Below are 18387 nucleotides of genomic sequence, written 5' to 3' on the forward strand. Positions count from 1 at the left end.
ACCCACTGAGCCAATGATGCCCCCACCCCCCCAACCATCCAGTGAGATTCCCAGCTCATTCCAGGTGACACTCTCCAGCTCACCCCTGCTCTACCCCTAAAATCTTCCCTGGTGAGATCACAGTTCTCCCCAAGTGAATTCCCCTGCAGTTTCAGCCGAATTCAGGCATCCAATTATCTGCATCATCTCTGAAATTTCTCCAGGTTCTCCTGAGAAAATGTTCGCAGAGAGAGGAAAGCAGACCATTCCTCACGACAGTGAAAGCCCAATGAGTCAGTGGGGGTGAGTTTGTTGAAAGATTGTGTATTTTGTAAAGTTAAACATGACAGTGTGCTTATTTTGAGTGAACAAGGAACCTCAGTGTGAGGAGGGATTTTTAAAAATTAAAACTAACCTTCTTGAATGTCAGTGTCTCATGGATAGGAATTCTATTCACTCGCAGTGGAGTAGGGAATATAGATCAGGTTCTGTGTTCACCACTGGCCGCTGGGACCCTGTTATAGTCACACTGCTCCCTGACATGCGATGAAAGGGATAATGAGATCACTGTCCAAACCCTATTTTTCCAGTGTTAGTCCTGGACTATTGGGATCTCCCCGTGTAAAGAGGGAGATCTCTACACAGCATTAGATAATGCCCCCCAACACTTCCTGAAAGTCCCTGAAGTTTGTTAAAACTTCAACGAAGTTTTAGCCGAGGTCAGGGATTTCGGGAACCCTTTCCTGAGACAGAAGCTGGTCACTTTTGCGGACTCTGACTGGAACACAGAGAGGAGAGGGTCAGAGGATAGGTAATTGGAAAAGGGAGAGGGAATGGGAATGTGGTGGGAAAATGGGAAAGGAGAGAGGGAAAGGGGAAATGGAATGGGAAAAGGAAAAGGGGAATGGGGCAGGGGAAAAATGGGAAAGGGGAGAGGGAATAGGAGAAAGTTAGGGAATTGGAATAGTGAAGAAGGAGTAGACAGAAGAGGGGATGGAGAGGGGAGCAGGGAATGGCAAAGGAAAGAGGGAATGAACAGGGAGAGGGGATGGACAGGGGAGAGGGGAATGGGACTGGGGAGACGGAATATGATAGGGGAAAGGGAATAGAAAGGGGAATTGGAAAGGGGAGAGGGAATTGGGAAAGGGGAGAGGGAATTGGGAAAGGGGAGAAGGAATGGGAAAGGGGAGGGGGAATGTCAAAGGGGAGAAAGGAATGGACAGGAGAGAGGCGTTGGATGGGGTAGAGGATTCTGAGAGGGGTGAGGGAGAGCCAGGGGTGGTGGGGTAAGCCCAGAGCAGGGGAGAGTGTCAGGGGCACACCGCTGACAGAGGGAAGCGCTGGCATTCAGATGTAGAGTTCGTACCGGGACAGGAGTGCAGAGCCTGTGGACGTACGATGAAGCCGGGTCGGGAGCCCAGGGCCAGCTCCAGGTAACCGTGGGACTCCTTGGCCAGAATCTCCTCGATCAGAAAAGTCTTGTAGCGCCGACTCCCGGGCAGGGTGAGGTTCCGCTGGGCAGGAGGCTGCATGGTGGCTCGCTGTGGGACGCAGTGAGCTCAGCTCCAACTCTCAAGCGCTCAGCCCGCCCGCAGCCGCTTATAAACCAGCGATAGGGATCATGACAAACACCGAGAAACAGGCGGCCCGTCAATCAACCGCTTCCTACAGCCCCGGGGGCCAGGCACAGGCAAGGGAGGTGTTCCCACAGTGGGGAGAAAGAAAAGGGTTCAGGGAAATAGGGTCAGGGACAGGGGGTCCCAGACAGTGGGCAGAGAGACGCACAGCCCTGCCTCCCTCTGTTCTTGCAGCCTCCTGTCCTCCAGCCCAGACAGTGGGCAGTCACAAATCCAGACAGAGTAGGCAGGCTAGGGGCATCAGTACAGGAGAGTTACCAAGGCACCCAATGGGTAAGTTCAGGAGACACCTCTTTACCAAGACAGTGTGAGATGGGGAACTCACACATACATGATTGGAAGTGAACCGTTCTCCTTTCTCTGAAAGATTTGTGCAGCTGCCTCTTCTACATATTGATGACAGCTTACCAGGGCGAGTTTAGATCAGGAAAGATGAGAATGGCTGTAGTGGAGCACACATCACTCAGTAAGATTGGTTGGGCTGAATGGCCTAAACTAGTGCTGTATATCCCGTGTGAGTGCAGAGTCATAGGCTCAGATTTTCACTCCCATGTCAGAAACACAGAGTCCTGGCCCTGCAAAGCTGATCCAAGAAAGAGTGGCCCAAAGTTTCCAAGGAGCTGCTTGGATATAAATTTGGGATAGGCATAACCTCTGGTCCTTGTACTTCCACCCTGTGTTGATATTTAACTAGGAACATAGGAACATAGGAACAGCAGGAGGCCATTCAGCCCACACACCCTGTCCCATCATGTCTTTTACTCACCCCATCCCAATACCCTGTACACTCCTGGGAATCAGAAATATATCAATTTTTACCTTAAATATACTCGAAGAGTGAGCTTCTACAGTCCTTTGTGGTTGAGAATTCCAAATGTTCACAACACTCTGAGTGAAAAAAGAATTCTCACTTTGTCTTAGTGGCATCCCTCTTATTTTCAAATTGTGTCACTAGTTCTGGACTACCCAAGCAGGGGAAATATCTTCCCTGCATCTACCTTGTCTATCTCCTTAAGTATTTTGTAGTTTTCAATGGGATCCCTTCTCTTCTCAAAATTCTAGAGAACACATACTCAGTTTGCCCAACCTCTCTTCATAGGGACAGTCCCACCATCCTGGGAATAACATAGAACATAGAACATTACAGCGCAGTACAGGCCCTTCGGCCCTCGATGTTGCGTCGACCTGTCATACCAATCTGAAGCCCATCTAACCTACACTATTCCATGTACGTCCATATGCTTGTCCAATGACAACTTAAATGTACTTAAAGTTGGCGAATCTACTACCGTTGCAGTCAAAGCATTCCATACCCTTACTACTCTCTGAGTAAAGAAACTTCCTCTGACATCTGTCCTATATCTATCACCCCTCAATTTAAAGCTATGCCCCCGCATGCTCAACATCACCATACTTGAAAAAAGGCTCTCCCTGTCCACCCAATCTAACCCTCTGATTATCTTATATGTCTCTCTTAAGTCACCTCTCAACCTTCTTCTCTCCAACGAAAACAGCCTCAAGTCCCTCAGCCTGTCCTCGTAAGACCTTCCCTCCTTACCAGGCAACATCCTAGTAAATCTCCTCTGCACCCTTTCCAAAGCTTCCACATTCTTCTTATAATGCGGTGACCAGAACTGTACACAATTATCCAAGTGCAGCTGCACCAGAGTTTTGTACAGCTGCAGCATAACCTCATGGTTCCAGAACTCGATCCCCTATTAATAAAAGCTAAAACACTGTATGCCTTCTTAACAACCCTGTCAATCTGGGTGGCAACTTTCAAGGATCTGTGTACCTGGACACCGAGATCTCTCTGCTCATCTACACTACCAAGAATCTTACCATTAGCCCAGTACTTTGCATTCTGGTTACTCCAATCAAAGTGAATCACCTCACATTTTTCTCCATTAAACTCCATTTGCCACCTCTCAGCCCAGCTCTGCAGCTTATCTATGTCTCTCTGTAACCTACAACATCCTTCGTCACTATCCACAACTCCACCGACCTTAGTGTCATCCGCAAATTTACTAACCCACCCTTCTACGTCCTCATCCAGGTCATTTATAAAAATGACGAACAGCAGTGGACCCAACACCGACCGTTGCGGTACACCACTGGTAACTGGACTCCAGGATGAACATTTCCCATCAACCACCACCTTCTCTCAGCAAGCCAATTACTGATCCAAACTGCTATATCTCCCACAATCCCATTCCTCCGCATTTTCTACAATAGCCTACTGTGGGGAACCTTATCGAATGCCTTGCTGAAATCCATATACACCACATCAACTGGTTTACTCTCATCTACCTGTTTGGTCACATTCTCAAAGAACTCAATAAGGTTTGTGAGGCACGACCTACCTTTCACAAAACCGTGCTGACTAACCCTAATCAAATTATTCTTTTCTAGATGATTATAAATCCTATCTCTTATAACCTTTTCCAACACTTTACCAACAACTGAAGTGAGGCTCACTGGTCTATAATTACCAGGATTGCCTCTACTCCCCTTGTTGAACAGGGGAACCACATTTGCTATCCTCCAGTCTTCTGGCACTATTCCTGTAGACAATGACGATTTAAAGATCAATGCCAAAGGATCAGCAATCTCCTCCCTGGCTTCCCAGAGGATCCTAGGATAAATCCCATCCAGCCCAGGGGACTTATCTATTTTCACACTCTGCAGGATTTCTAACACCTCTTCCTTGTGAAGCTCAATCCCACCTAGTATAGTAGCCTGTATCTCAGTATTCTCCTCGACCACATTGTCGTTTTCTAGAGTGAATACTGTCGAAAAATATTCATTTAATGCTTCCTCTATCTCCTCTGATTCCACGCACAACTTCCCACTACTATCCTTGATTGGCCCTAATCTTACTTTCGTCATTCTTTTATTCCTTAAATACCTATAGAAAGCCTTCGGGTTTACCCTGATCCTATCCGCCAACAACTTCTCATGTCTCCTCCTGGCTCTTCTGAGCTCTCTCTTTAGGCCTTTCCTGGCTATCTTGTAACTCTCAAATGCCCTAACTGCGCCTTCACATCTCATCCTAACATAAGCCTTCTTCTTCCTCTTGACCAGAGATTTGACTTCCTTTGTAAACCACAGCTCCCGCGCTCTACAGCTTCCTCCCTGCCTGACAGGTACATACTTATCTAGGACACACAGTAGCTTTTCCTTGAATAAGCTCCACATTTCTAATATGCCCATCCCCTGCAGTTTCCTTCCCCATCCTATGCTTCCTAAATCTTGCCTAACCAAATCGTAATTGCCTTTCCCCCAGCTGTAACTCTTGCCCAGTAGTATACACCTATCCCTTTCTATCACTAAAGTAAACATAACAGAATTGTGATCGCTATCACCAAAGTGCTCACCTACTTCCAAGTCTAACACCTGACCGGGCTCATTACCCAGTACCAAATATAATGTGGCTTTGCCCCTTGTTGGCCTGTCTACATACTGTGTCAGGAAGCCCTCTTGCACACACTGGACAAAAACTGACCCATCTATAGTACTCGTACTATAGTGTTCCCAGTCAATATTTGGAAAATTGAAGTCCCCCATGACAACTACCCTGTCTCTCTCACTCCTATTGAGAATCATCTTTGCTATCCTTTTCTCTACATCTCTGGAACTATTCGGAGGCCTATAGAAAACTCCCAACAGGGTGACCTCTCCTTTCCTGTTTCTAACCTCAGCCCATACTACCTCAGTTGACAACTCCCCTAACAACCTTTCTGCAACTGTAATACTGTCCTTGACCAACAATGCCACACCTCCCCCTCTTTTACCATCTTCTCTGTTCTTACTGAAACATCTAAATCCTGGAACCTGCAACAACTATTCCTGTCCCTGCTCTATCCATGTCTCTGAAATGGCCACAACATCGAAGTCCCTGACGTTTCTGATCGTGTTTTCCGGGTCCTTAAGGGGGAGGGGGAGCAGCCCAAAGTCGTGGTCCACATTGGCACCAACGACATAGGTAGGAAGAGGGCTGAGGATGTTAGGCAGGCTTTCAGGGAGCTAGGTTGGAAGCTCAGGATTAGAACAAACAGAGTTGTTGTCTCTGGTTTGTTACCCGTGCCACGTGATAGAGAGTCGAGAAATAGGGAGAGAGAAGAGTTAAATGCGTGGCTTCAGGGATGGTGCGGGAGGGAGGGATTTCGGTACTTGGATAACTGGGGTTCTTTCTGGGGAAGGTGGGACCTCTATAAACAGGATGGTCTACACCTGAACCTGAGGGGCACCAGTATCCTTGGGGGAGGTTTGCTCATGCTCTTTGGCGGGGTTTAAACTAACTCTGCAGGGGCATGGGAACCTAGACTGTAGCTTTAGGGTGCAGGATCTGGAGTGTAGGGAGGTTAGGAACATGGCATCAATCTCAAAGGAGGGTGCCTGTAAACAGGAAAGTGGCTTGAAGTGTGTATACTTCAATGCAAGAAGTATACGAAATGAGGTAGGTGAACTTGCAGCGTGGGTTGGTACCGGGGATTTCGATGTTGTGGCTATTACGGAGACATGGGTAGAACAGGGACAGGATTGGCTGTTGCAGGTTCCAGGTGTTTAAATGTTTTAGTAGGGTCGGGGGAGGAGGGGGGGGTGGCGTAAAAGAGGGGGAGGTGTGGCATTGCTTGTCAAAGATTACAGCGGTGGAAAGGACGATGAAGACCCGCCATCTGAGGTAGTTTGGGCTGAGGTTAGGAATAGGAAAGGTGAGGTCACCCTGTTAGGAGTTTTCTACAGGCCTCCTAATAGTCCTAGAGACGTAGAAGAAAGGATTGCGAGGATGATTCAGGAGAAGAGTGAAAGTAATAGGGTGGTTGTTATGGGGGACTTTAACTTTCCAGATATTGACTGGGAAAGCTATAGCTCGAGTTCGTTAGACGGGTCGGTGTTTGTCCAATGTGTGCAGGAGGGTTTCCTGACACAATATGTAGACAGGCCAACAAGAGGTGAGGCCATACTGGATTTGGTTCTGGGTAACGAACCAGGCCAGGTGTTAGAATTGGAGGTAGGTGAGCACTTCGGGGGCAGTGACCACAACTCGGTGACTTTTACTCTAGTGATGGAGGGGGATAAGTGTGCATTGCAGGGCAGGAGTTATAGCTGGGGGCAGGGAAATTATGATGCGGTGAGGCATGACTTAGGATGTGTGGATTGGAAAAATAGGCTTCAAGGGAAGGGCACAATTGATATGTGGAGCTTGTTCAAGGAGCAACTACTGAGTGTCCTTGAAAAGTATGTCCCTGTCAGGCAGGGAGGAAACAGTCGTGTGAGGGAGCCGTGGTTTAATAAGGAATTGGAACCCCTTGTTAAAGGGAAGAGTGTGGCCTATGTAAAGATGAGGCATGAAGGTTCAATTGGGGCGATTGAGAGTTATAAGGTAGCCAGGAAGGATCTGAAGAGAGAGCTAAGAGCAGCAAGGAGGGGACATGAAAAGTCCTTAGTTGGTAGGATTAGGGAAAACCCAAAGGCTTTCTATAGGTATGTCAGGAATAAAAGAATGACTAGGGTAGGAATAGGTCCAGTCAAGGATAGTAGTGGGAAGTTGCGTGTGGAGGCTGAAGAGATTGGGGAGACACTGAATGAATACTTTTCGTCAGTATTCACTCAGGAACAGGACATTGTTGCCGATGTGAATACTGAGTCACAATTAATTAGAATGGATGGCTTTGAGGTATGGAGGGAAGAGGTGTTGGAAATTCTGGAAAGGGTGAAAATAGATAAGTCCCCTGGGCCTGATGGCATTTAACCTAGGATTCTCTGTGAAGCAAGGGAGGAGATTGCAGAGCCATTGGCCTTGATTTTTATGTCCTCGCTGTCTACAGGAATAGTGCCAGAAGACTGGAGGATAGCAAATGTAGTTCCCTTGTTCAAGAAGGGGAGTAGGGATAACCCTAGTAACTATTGCCCGGTGAGTCTCACTTCTGTTGTGGGCAAAGTCTTAGAGAGAATTGTAAGGGATAGGATTTATGAACATCTGGATAGGAATAATGTGATTAAGGATCGTCAGCATAGTTTTGTGAAGGGCAGTTCGTACCTCACAAACCTTATTGAATTCTTTGAGAAGGTGACTAAGGAGGTGGATGAGGGTAAAGCGGTAGATGTGGTGTATATGGATTTTAGTAAGGCGTTTGATAAGGTTCCCCATGGTAGGCTACTGCAAAAAAATATGGAGGTATGGCATTGAGGGTGAGTTGGAGGTTTGGATTAGGAATTGGCTGGCTGGAAGAAGACAAAGGGCAATAGTTGATGGTAAAGGTTCATCTTGGAGTGCAGTTACTAGCGGTGTTCCACAAGGATCTGTTTTGGGACCATTGCTGTTTGTCATTTTTATAAATGACCTGGAGGAGGGGCTAGAAGGTTGGGTGAGCAAGTTTGCAGATGATACGAAAGTCGGTGGAGTTGTTGACAGTGAGGAAGGATGTGGCAGGTTACAGCAGGATATAGATAAGCTGCAGAGCTGGGCAGAAAGGTGGCAAATGGAGTTCAATGTAGGTAAGTGTGAAGTGATTCACTTTGGTAAGAGTAACAAGAAGATGGGGTACTGGGCTAATGGTAGGATACTTGGTAGTGTGGAAGAGCAGAGGGATCTTGATGTCCATGTACACAGATCTCTGAAAGTTGCCACCCAGGTAAATAGTGCTGTGAAGCAGGCATATGGCGTACTGGCTTTTATTGATAGAGGAATTGAGTTCCGGAGTCCTGAGGTCAGGTTGCAGTTGTATAAGACTCTGGTGCGGCCGCATCTGGAGTATTGTGTGCAGTTTTGGTCGCCATACTATAGGAAGGATGTGGAGGAACGGGTGCAGAGGAGGTTTACCAGGATGTTGCCTGGTATGGTAGGAAGATCGTATGAGGAAAGGCTGAGGCACTTGGGGCTGTTTTCATTGGAGAAAAGAAGGTTTAGGGGTGACTTGATAGAGGTATACAAGATGATTGGGGTTTAGATAGGGTTGACCATGAGAACCTTTTTCCACGTATGTAGTCAGCTATTACGAGGGGGCATAGCTTTAAATTAAGGGGTGGTAGGTATAGGACAGATGTTAGGGGTAGATTCTTTACTCAGCGAGTTGTGAGTTCATGGAATGCCCTGCCAGTAGCAGTGGTGGACTCTCCCTCTTTATGGGCATTTAAACGGGCATTGGATAGGCATATGGAGGATAGTGGGCTAGTGTAGGTTAGGTGGGCTTGGATCGGCACAACATTGAGGGCCAATACTGCGCTGTATTTTTCTATGTTCTATGTTCTATGTCCTATGTCCCAGGTACCAACCCATGCTGCAAGTTCACCCATCTTATTCTGGATGCTCCTGGCATTGACGTAGACACACTTCAAACCAACTTCTTGCTTGCCGGTGCCATCTTGTGTCCCTGAAACTTGATTTTGAACCTCCCTACTGTCAACCTTTTCTATACTCGAACTACAATTTTGGTTCCCATCCCCCTGCTGGATTAGTTCCAACCCACCCAAGTCTGCACTCCCTCCATGGCAATAATATTTTCGTGAGATAAGGAAAATAAAACTACACACTCTATGTGCAGTCTCACTAAACACTTATTCAATCGAAGCAAGACTTCACTGGTCCTGTACTCAATCCCCTTGTGACAAAACCTAAAATCCCATTGGCCATTCTAATAGCTTCCTGTACCTGCAAGTTAGCCTTCAGTGATATATCAACTTCTTTCAATTAATCTCTTTGGAAATTTCACTTAAATATATCATCCTTTCTCTATTGCAAACAAAGATTTCTATAACCACTTGGAGCTGTCACTCAAAACTGTTCACTTAAAAGGCTGTTACTATTATAATCGTTAGTTGGAGAATCAGTCATACACCACAAGAGAAAGCACTAATATTATTTAAATTACATAACTTGTTATTATTTTACAGCCCAGCAAAACTATATTCCATGACACTTTTGACAGTTCCAATGAGTTCCAAGAAGTTTGGACAGAGTCATACAGCTTAAAAACAGACCCTTCGGTCCAATCAGTCCATACTGACCATAATCCCAAACTAAACTATAGTCCCACCTGCCTGCTCCTGGCCCATATCCTTCCAAATCTCATGTATATTGAAGTGCCATTTAAATATTGTAACTTTGCCTACGTCCACCATTTCCATACCTGTTGGTTCCCAAACTGTCCCTGTCCTCAGCCAAAGGTTCCCTTGGACCACATCAAAAAGTGTTCCTTACCTCTTTGAAAGGGTACCCTGGTCAAATCAACACAATTTAGGATTCAGACATGCATCTCACCAAAGATTACATGGGAATGAAGGCAGCTACTGGGTGTGCAATTTAGAACTTGGCTTCGATCTATCCAATAAAAATGGCAGAAGCTGGGTGTAAGGGCTTAAATTCCAGATTCTGGTCTTAACTGATATCAGCCTTGCTCTCTGTAATAAAACTCAGAACATAATCTCAATTCAACTCCTGATCCAGGTGCATTCCAACACAGGCCCAGAAATTAGTCCCCATCTCAACTCCAGATTCATTCTCTAGACCCTGACCGAGATCTATTCTGAGATTCGGGATCAAGCTCCTGGTATCTTTATTTCATGTGTAGTAACCAGGACAATGGTTAAACAAAATTCATCAATAAGGATTAGTGTGACACCACAAGAAATATTCACTAGAGACAGGGACCTTGTTGATAGGGAGAACACTGTGGACCAGGTTAATAGGCTTGAACAGTTGATATGAAGAAAGTGGATGTGCTGGAAATTCTGGGAAGCATCAAGATAGATAGGTCCCTAGGGCCAGACCAGATATATGGAAGGTTACTACGGGAAGCTAGGAATGAGATTGCTGTGCCTCTGGTGATGATCTTTACATCCTCACTCTCCATGGGAGTAGTATCGGATGATATGAGGGAGGTGAATGTTGTTCCTCTGTTCAAGAAAGGGAATAAGGAAATCCCTGGGAATTACAGACCAGTTAATCTTATATCCGTGGTAAGCAAGGTACTGGAAAGAATTCTGGGAGATAGGATTTATGACTATTTGGAAAAACATAGTTTGATTAAAGATAGTCAGCATGGCTTTGTGAGGGAAGGTCATGCCTCACAAGCCTTAGAATTCTTTGAGGATGTGATGAGACAAGGTGATGAAGGTCAAGCAGTGGATGCGGTGTATATGGATTTCAGAAGGTTAGGAGGCATGGAATGGAGGGAAATTTGGCTGCCTGGATACAGAATTGGCTGGCCCATAGAAGACAGTGAGTGGCAGTGGATGGAAAATATTCAATCTGGAGGTCGGTGACCAGTGATGTCCCACAGGGATCTGTTCTTGGGCCCATGCTGTTTGTAGTTTTTATAAGTGACTTGGATGAAGAAGTGAAAGGGTGGGTTAGTAAGTTACCAATGACACAAAGGTCGATGGTGTTGTAAGTAGTGTTGAGAGCTGTTGCAGGCTACAACAAAACACTGACAGGAGGCAGAGCTGGGCTGAGAAGTGACAGATGGAGTTCAGCCTGGATAAATCCAAAGTGATTCATTTTGGAAGGTCGAATTTGAATGCTGAAAACAGGGTTAACGTTAGGTTTCTTGGCAGTGTGGAGGAACAGCAGAATCTTGGGATCCACACACTTGGATCCATCAAAGTTGCCATCCAGGTTGATCGGGTTGTTAAGAAGGTGCATGGTGTTTTGGCTTTCATTAACAGGGGGATTGAGTTTAAGGCCTGCAAGGTTTTGCTGCAGCTCTATAAAACCCTGATTAGACAACACTTGGAATATTGAGTTCAGTTCTGGTCACCAGGAAGGATGTAAATGCTTTCAAGAGGGTGCAGAGGAGATTTACCTGGATGCTGCCTGGATTGGAGGGCTTGTCTTATGAAGAGAGGTTGAGTGAGCTAGGGATTTTCACACTGGAGAGAAGAAGGAAGAGAGTTGACTTGATAGAGGTGTGGAAGGTAATGAGAGTCATAGAGTAGATAGCCAGAGACTTTTCCCAGGGCAAAAATGGCTATCATGAGAGGTCATAATTATAAGGTGATTGGAAGAAAGTTTAAGGAAGATGTCAGAGGTAGAATCTTTATACAGAGAGTGGTGGGTGCATGGAATGCACTGCAATAGGTGGTAATAGAGTCAGAGACATTAGGGACCTTTAAGTGACTGCTGGACAAGCATATGGACAACAGTAAATCAAGAGTTCTATAGGTTAGGTTAATCTTAGATTAAGATAAATGCTTGACACAACTTTGTGGGCCGAAGGGCCTGTACTGTGCTGTACTGTTCTATGTTCTATGTTCTATGATAGCTGAAACTTTCCTAAAACGTGAAAACAATCCAGGTGGAGTGTTTGGTACAAAGTCCCTACTTCAGCACAAAAAACATATCCTGTATCCGTGTCATCAGATAATGAGAAGGCAACAATGGGATAGGCAGAGTGTTCCAGTCCTTGCTCTTTCGAATATATTTTCTTTTCACCCTCTTGCAATTTTACCTAGTAAATATTGAAATGTGGTCCATTTGTGAACTTCTGAGACTGGCTTTGAAATCTTTCAAAGTGGGATAGTTGTAGGCAATCCTTCTATTTCCAACATGGAATGCATCTCATGCAAGTGTAAAGTAAAACTGGAAATTTCAGTTTCTTGATGCTTTTCTTCATTTTTCTTTTCTTTTTGCTCTTTTTCTCCTGATTTTTGTTTTTGCTTCTAGTTACCTTCTGGAAAGAGCTCGGTTATGGTGGCATCGGCAGCAACAGCATCAACAGAATACCAGTTCAAGAGGAAAACCAACATTTATACTGTATGAGTGGAGAGTGCCAATTGATTGTCAAGTGGACTCTGATTAGCAGAAGCATTACCATCAAAAATGCATCAACTAATGAGGATTGACAGTTAACTGCCAGGCTTTATTTAAATTTTAAACCAGGCAGGTTGGCTCTGATTGGTCAATACATTACTGTGAGAACTGAATTGGCAAATGAGTGTCTCTTATTTTGATAAGTATCTGTCGATGTTCTTCCTGTCTGCAAAGAACAAGGCCTTATGAATTAATATATGTAGATTCCAGCATATGAAAGTATGCCATATTGTCAACATGACTGAAAATTCTAAATTAGTTGTCTAAATAAGTTTCTTACATTCATGATTATCCAGCAAATGCCGTCCAAATATAGGCTGGTTAGGTACAGTCAGCACTTGTTACACACAACCGAAGGGATATGCTATTTCATATAATCAACCATTCTTTGGGATGTACAGCCTACATACCTGAAAATCATATATCCTATTAATCATTAGTGCAATTAGAACAATGTCTTTTTGGCTTAATGGAATCATACTATAAGTGGCATTGTGAATTGACCTACAACACATGGACTGTAGTGTTTCAAAAAGGCAGCTCATTATCATCTTCTCAGGACCAACCAGGGACGGGAAATAAATGCTGGTCAGTCAGCGACGCCCACGTCCCACAAGTGAATTAAGCATAAGTAGCGAACACCATTTTATGTAATTACTGCAGAGTAGCACAGCTAAACAGCTAGCTTCACCTAATGTATATGCTCACTCTGTATTTTAACTAGAGACACATATAACAACTTACCTGGGCCTAGATTTCAACATTCCACAAAATCTTGGTGCCCAGCTCAATGTGGAGTGGATATAAACAACCACAGGACAGAACAGGCACTTAACAACCTAAGGGTTTGGCAGCTAAACATGGATAGAATGGCTTTTTGCCAATATGTATCAGCGCTTAGGGGTTCAAAACTGTTTGTGCTGTAGCTGTGAGTATGTCTCAGGCTCCCACAACTCAAGTGCGACTGGCAGCTGTTCAACCACAACTAATGCAGGTGTTAGATAGCAAAAAGGTAGTCACAGCCTGAAACTGTCTTACATCAGAATAAAGGGAATTGCTAAACAATTCCAAGAAATTTTAGAGATACAAATAATGTAGAATATATAGCACAGGCACAGATCATTTAGTTCTGTGACAGTGCTTATGCTCTACATAAACCTTTAAGGTTATAATACCATCAGAAAGAAACAAGAGTAGACCATTCAGCCCATGGAGTCTTTTTGTGTCATTTGTAAATTTAGCTTCAGTACATTCGGTTCCTTCCTCCAAGTCATTAATATATGTTGTAAACAGTTGCAACCTCAGCACTGTCCCTGTGGAAACCCACTGGTCACAAGTAGCTAATCTGAAAAAAAACCTTAACTGCACTTGCTGTTTCCTGCTGAGTAGCAAACTCTGTACCCATGCCAATAGATTACCTCTAACACACTAGGCTCTCATTACGTAAGATTTTGTGGGGTACCTTGTCGAATACCTTGTGGAAGTCCAAATACAACACATCTATTGGTTCCCCTTCTATCCACTCTGGTTGAGACTTCCTCAAAAAACTCTAATTAATTAATCAGACACAATTTCCCCTTCATCAAGTCATGCTGTCTCTGCTTGACTTGATTATGATTTTCCAAATGTTCTGCTATTATTGTTGATTTGAATATTTTTCCAAAAATACCCCAAGTCCAAGCTTGATCCACCTTCCTACATTTAGGCATGTCAACAAATTCTATTTTCCTCAGGTATATATCAACTTCCTTTCAATGTAATTGTCTCAACCCCTCTCTATGGTATGAGTTCCACAATCTCACCACATCCTGAATAAAGACATTTCTCTTGAACTTAGTATTGGATTTAACTAGTGACTATTTTCTCCTAATGACCCTTGTTTTGGACTCACAACTGGCAAAGGTTTCTTTACGTCTACCCTATCAAACCAATTTCTTCATAATTAAAAAAAAGGTGTTTAGCATATTTGTAGATGTGCTGATGTTGTATAATAATGCAAGATTCTGAAAGGGTTAATGCATTAAGCACCACTGACTATGATGATATCATATAGGTTGATGGGTTATTTAAGATTTGGAAGGAAGAAGACTGATCATCCGGATCTTCCTCATCCTCCCAAATTTACAAATGACACAAAAAATATGTGGAAAAGCAGGTTGTGAGAATGATACAAATTGGTTAAAGAGAGATGTTGTACGTAACAATAACAGGAATTGCTGGAAAAGCTTAGCAGGTCTGGCAGCATCTGTGGAGAGAAATCAGAGTTGATGTTTTAAGTCCAGTGACTCTTCCTCAGATCTGACTTTCTGATTTCCAGCATCCACAATTCTTTTGTTTTTTTTTGTTCTCTCCGTAACAATGTCTGTCACATCAGTGTAATTTGTACCTAGTTGTTTTCATGAAATGGATTATATCTTGTACAATACAAAACATTCTTATTTCTCAACTACTAAGTGGGTTTCCTCGACTGGACTAGACTAAGCACGTCTTGTAGATTCCTACCCTGTATGAGAATGGCAGCAGAAAACCTATTTTATAGAGAGCAATAATATACAGAACTCATACAAGGTGATGAGCAGTGGGATAGATATCGTAGCACTGGTGTAGATTCGATTTAGCTGCCTCTTACAGTGCTGTTTGTGGTAGAGGTCTGACATTTATTCAGATTTATCCAACCTTTAAGCAAGTTCATCAGACATACAACCAAAGGCTGGAAAAGCTGATCATTCATGCGCACTACAGAAAAGAACCTTATGGCAAGTTTCAACAAGGATAAATGTACAATCAGTGGCAAACGCATTTCAGACCTGGTAAATTATATGCAGCAGCAGAAAAATGTTAGGAGCTCCCTCGATCTAGAGTAGTAGGTAGTCACAGACTGTATCAGGTGCCGGTGATCAATAATAGTGAGCCTGAGACAGGGTTCAGCCAAAGAGTAAGCAGGTATCAGAGGCTCTGTGCGTAATGGGGGGAAGGGAAAGTGAAAGCGACAGGGAGTATGGAGGTAAATGGAAAGATAAGCAGCAGGATAGCATGTTTCCAGGCAGATTTAAAATTGAGGCAGACTGAGAATGCAGAAAAAAGCAAGGATAACTTAGGACATATGACTTCCAACATCTCTAATGATAAGGAAGTTAGCATTAAGGCACTTTACCTGAATGCTCGTAGCATTCATAACAAAGCCGATGAACTAATGGCACAGATAATAGTGAATGATTATGATGTAGTAGGCATCACAGAGACTTGGTTACAGGGGGGTCAGGACTGGCAGTTAAACCTCCATGGTTTTTCAACTTATCAAAAAGACAGAGAGGTGGGCAGAGGGGGTGGGGTTGCCTTGTTAGTTAAGAACAAAATTAAATCTATGGTATTGAATGACATAGCATTGGATGATGTGGAGTCTGTGTGGGTGGAATTGAGGAACCACAAAGGCAAAAAAACCATAATTGGAGTTGTGTATAGACCTCCTAACAGTGGTCAGGACCAGGGACGCAACATGTACCGGGAAATAGAGAAGGCATGTCAGAAAGGCAAGGTTATATTGATCATGGGAGACTTCAATATGCAGGTGGACTGGGTAAATAATGTTGCTAGTGGATCTAAAGAAAGGGAATTCATGGAATGCTTACAGGATGGCTTTTTGGAACAGCTTGTCATGGAGCCCACAAGAGAGCAGGCTATTCTGGACCTAGTGCTTTGCAATGAATCAGACTCTATAAAAGATCTTAAAGTAAGGGAACCCTTAGGAAGTAGCGACCATAATATGGTAGAGTTCAGTCTGGAGTTTGAAAGGGAGAAGGCAAAATCGGATGTAATGGTGTTACAGTTGAATAAAGGTAATTATGAGGGCATGAGAGAGGAACTGACTAAAATAGACTGGAAGCAGAGGCTAACCGGGAAGACAGTAGAGCAAAAATGGCAGGAGTTTGTAGGTATAATTGAGGACACTGTGCAGAGGTTCATCCCCAAGAAAAGAAAGATTAACCGGGGAGGGATTAGACAACCTTGGCTGACAAAGGAAGTCAGGAAATGTATTAAAGAAAAAGAGAGATCCTATAAAGTGGCTAAGATCAGTGGGAAATCAGAAGATTGGGAAGGATACAAAAGCAAACAGAGGATAACAAAGAGTGTAATAAGAAATGAGAGGATCAAATATGAAGGTAGGCTAGCCAGTAATATTAGAAATAATAGTAAAAGTTTCTTTCAGTACATAAGAAACAAACGACAGGCAAAAGTAGACATTGGGCCACTTCAAACTGATGCAGGAAGCCTAGTGATGGGAGATAAGGAAATAGCAGGAGAACTTAACAAGTACTTTGCGTCAGTTTTCACAGTGGAAGACATGAGTAATATCCCAAAAATTAAAGGGTGTCACGGGGCTGAGTTGAGTATGGTTGCCATTACGAAAGAGATAGTGCTAGAAAAGTTAAAAAGTCTTAAAATTGATAAATCTCCTGGCCCCGATGGGATACACCCTAGAGTTCTGAGAGAGGTGGCTGAGGAAATAGCAGAGGCATTGGTTGAGATCTTTCAAGAGTCACTGGAGTCAGGAAAGGTCCCGGATGATTGGAAGATGGCTGTTGTAACCCCCTTGTTCAAGAAAGGATCAAGGCAAAAGATGGAAAATTATAGGCCAATCAGCTTAACCTCGGCTGTTGGTAAAATTCTAGAATCCATCATTAAGGATGAGGTTTCTAAATTCTTGGAAGAGCAGGGTCGGATTAGAACAAGTCAACATGGATTTAGTAAAGGGAGGTCATGCCTGACAAACCTGTTGGAATTTTTTGAAGAGGTGACAAGTAGGTTAGACCAGGGAAACCCAGTGGATGTGGTCTATCTAGACTTTCAAAAGGCCTTTGATAAGGTGCCACACGGGAGGCTGCTGAGCAAGGTGAGGGCCCATGGTGTTCGAGGTGAGCTGCTGGGATGGATTGAGGATTGGCTGTCTAACAGAAGGCAGAGAGTTGGGATAAAAGGTTCTTTTTCAGAATGGCAGCCGGTGACGAGCGGTGTCCCGCAGGGTTCGGTGCTGGGGCCACAGCTGTTCGCATTATATATTAATGATTTGGATGAGGGAACCGGGGGCATTCTAGCAAAGTTTGCCGATGATACGAAGTTAGGTGGACAGGCAGGTAGTACTGAGGAAGTGGGGAGGCTACAGAAGGATCTAGACAGGTTGGGAGAGTGGTCCAGGAAATGGCTGATGGAATTTAACGTGAGCAAGTGTGAGGTCTTGCACTTTGGCAAAAAGAATAAAAGCATGGACTACTTTCTAAATGGTAAGAAAATTAATAAAGCCAAAGCACAAAGGGATCTGGGAGTGCTAGTCGAGGATTCTCTAAAGGTAAACATGCAGGTTGAGTCTGTGATTAAGAAAGCGAATGCAATGTTGTCTCTTATCTCAAGAGGGTTGGAATATAAAAGCAGAGATGTACTACTAAGACTTTATAAAGCTCTGGTTAGGCCCCATTTGGAGTACTGTGTCCAGTTTTGGTCCCCACACCTCAGGAAGGACATACTGGTACTGGAACGTGTCCAGCGGAGATTCACACGGATGATCCCTGGAATGACAGGTCTAGCATATGAGGAACGGCTGAGGATACTGGGATTGTATTCGTTGGAGTTTAGAAGATTAAGGAGAGACTTAATAGAGACGTACAAAATAATACATGGCTTTGAAAAGGTGGATGCTAGGAAATTGTTTCCGTTAGGCGAGGAGACTAGGACCCGTGGACACAGCCTTAGAATTAGAGGGGGTCATTTCAAAACAGAAATGCGGAGACATTTCTTCAGCCAGAGAGTGGTGGGCCTGTGGAATTCATTGCCACGGAGTGCAGTGGAAGCCGGGACGCTAAATGTCTTCAAGGCCGAGATTGATAGATTCTTGTTGTCTAGAGGAATTAAGGGCTATGGGGAGAACGCTGGTAAGTGGAGCTGAAATGCGCATCAGCCATGATT

General features: G+C 44.2%; 1 protein-coding gene across 1 annotated transcript in view; it reads right to left on the reverse strand.

Moving 5' to 3' along the window:
* The window catches only part of barx2 (BARX homeobox 2), a 56097-nt gene extending 54560 nt beyond the window's left edge, over positions 1-1537 (reverse strand). The window contains exon 1 of the mRNA XM_072592918.1: positions 1346-1537. Coding sequence (XP_072449019.1) covers positions 1346-1511 — 166 coding nt within the window. The 5' untranslated portion in view covers positions 1512-1537. The remainder of the gene's footprint in view (positions 1-1345) is intronic.
* Between the last annotated feature and the right edge of the window lie 16850 nt (positions 1538-18387).

The sequence above is a fragment of the Chiloscyllium punctatum genome, chromosome 23, assembly GCF_047496795.1.
Source record: "Chiloscyllium punctatum isolate Juve2018m chromosome 23, sChiPun1.3, whole genome shotgun sequence".
In the NCBI taxonomy this organism is placed as follows: domain Eukaryota; kingdom Metazoa; phylum Chordata; class Chondrichthyes; order Orectolobiformes; family Hemiscylliidae; genus Chiloscyllium; species Chiloscyllium punctatum.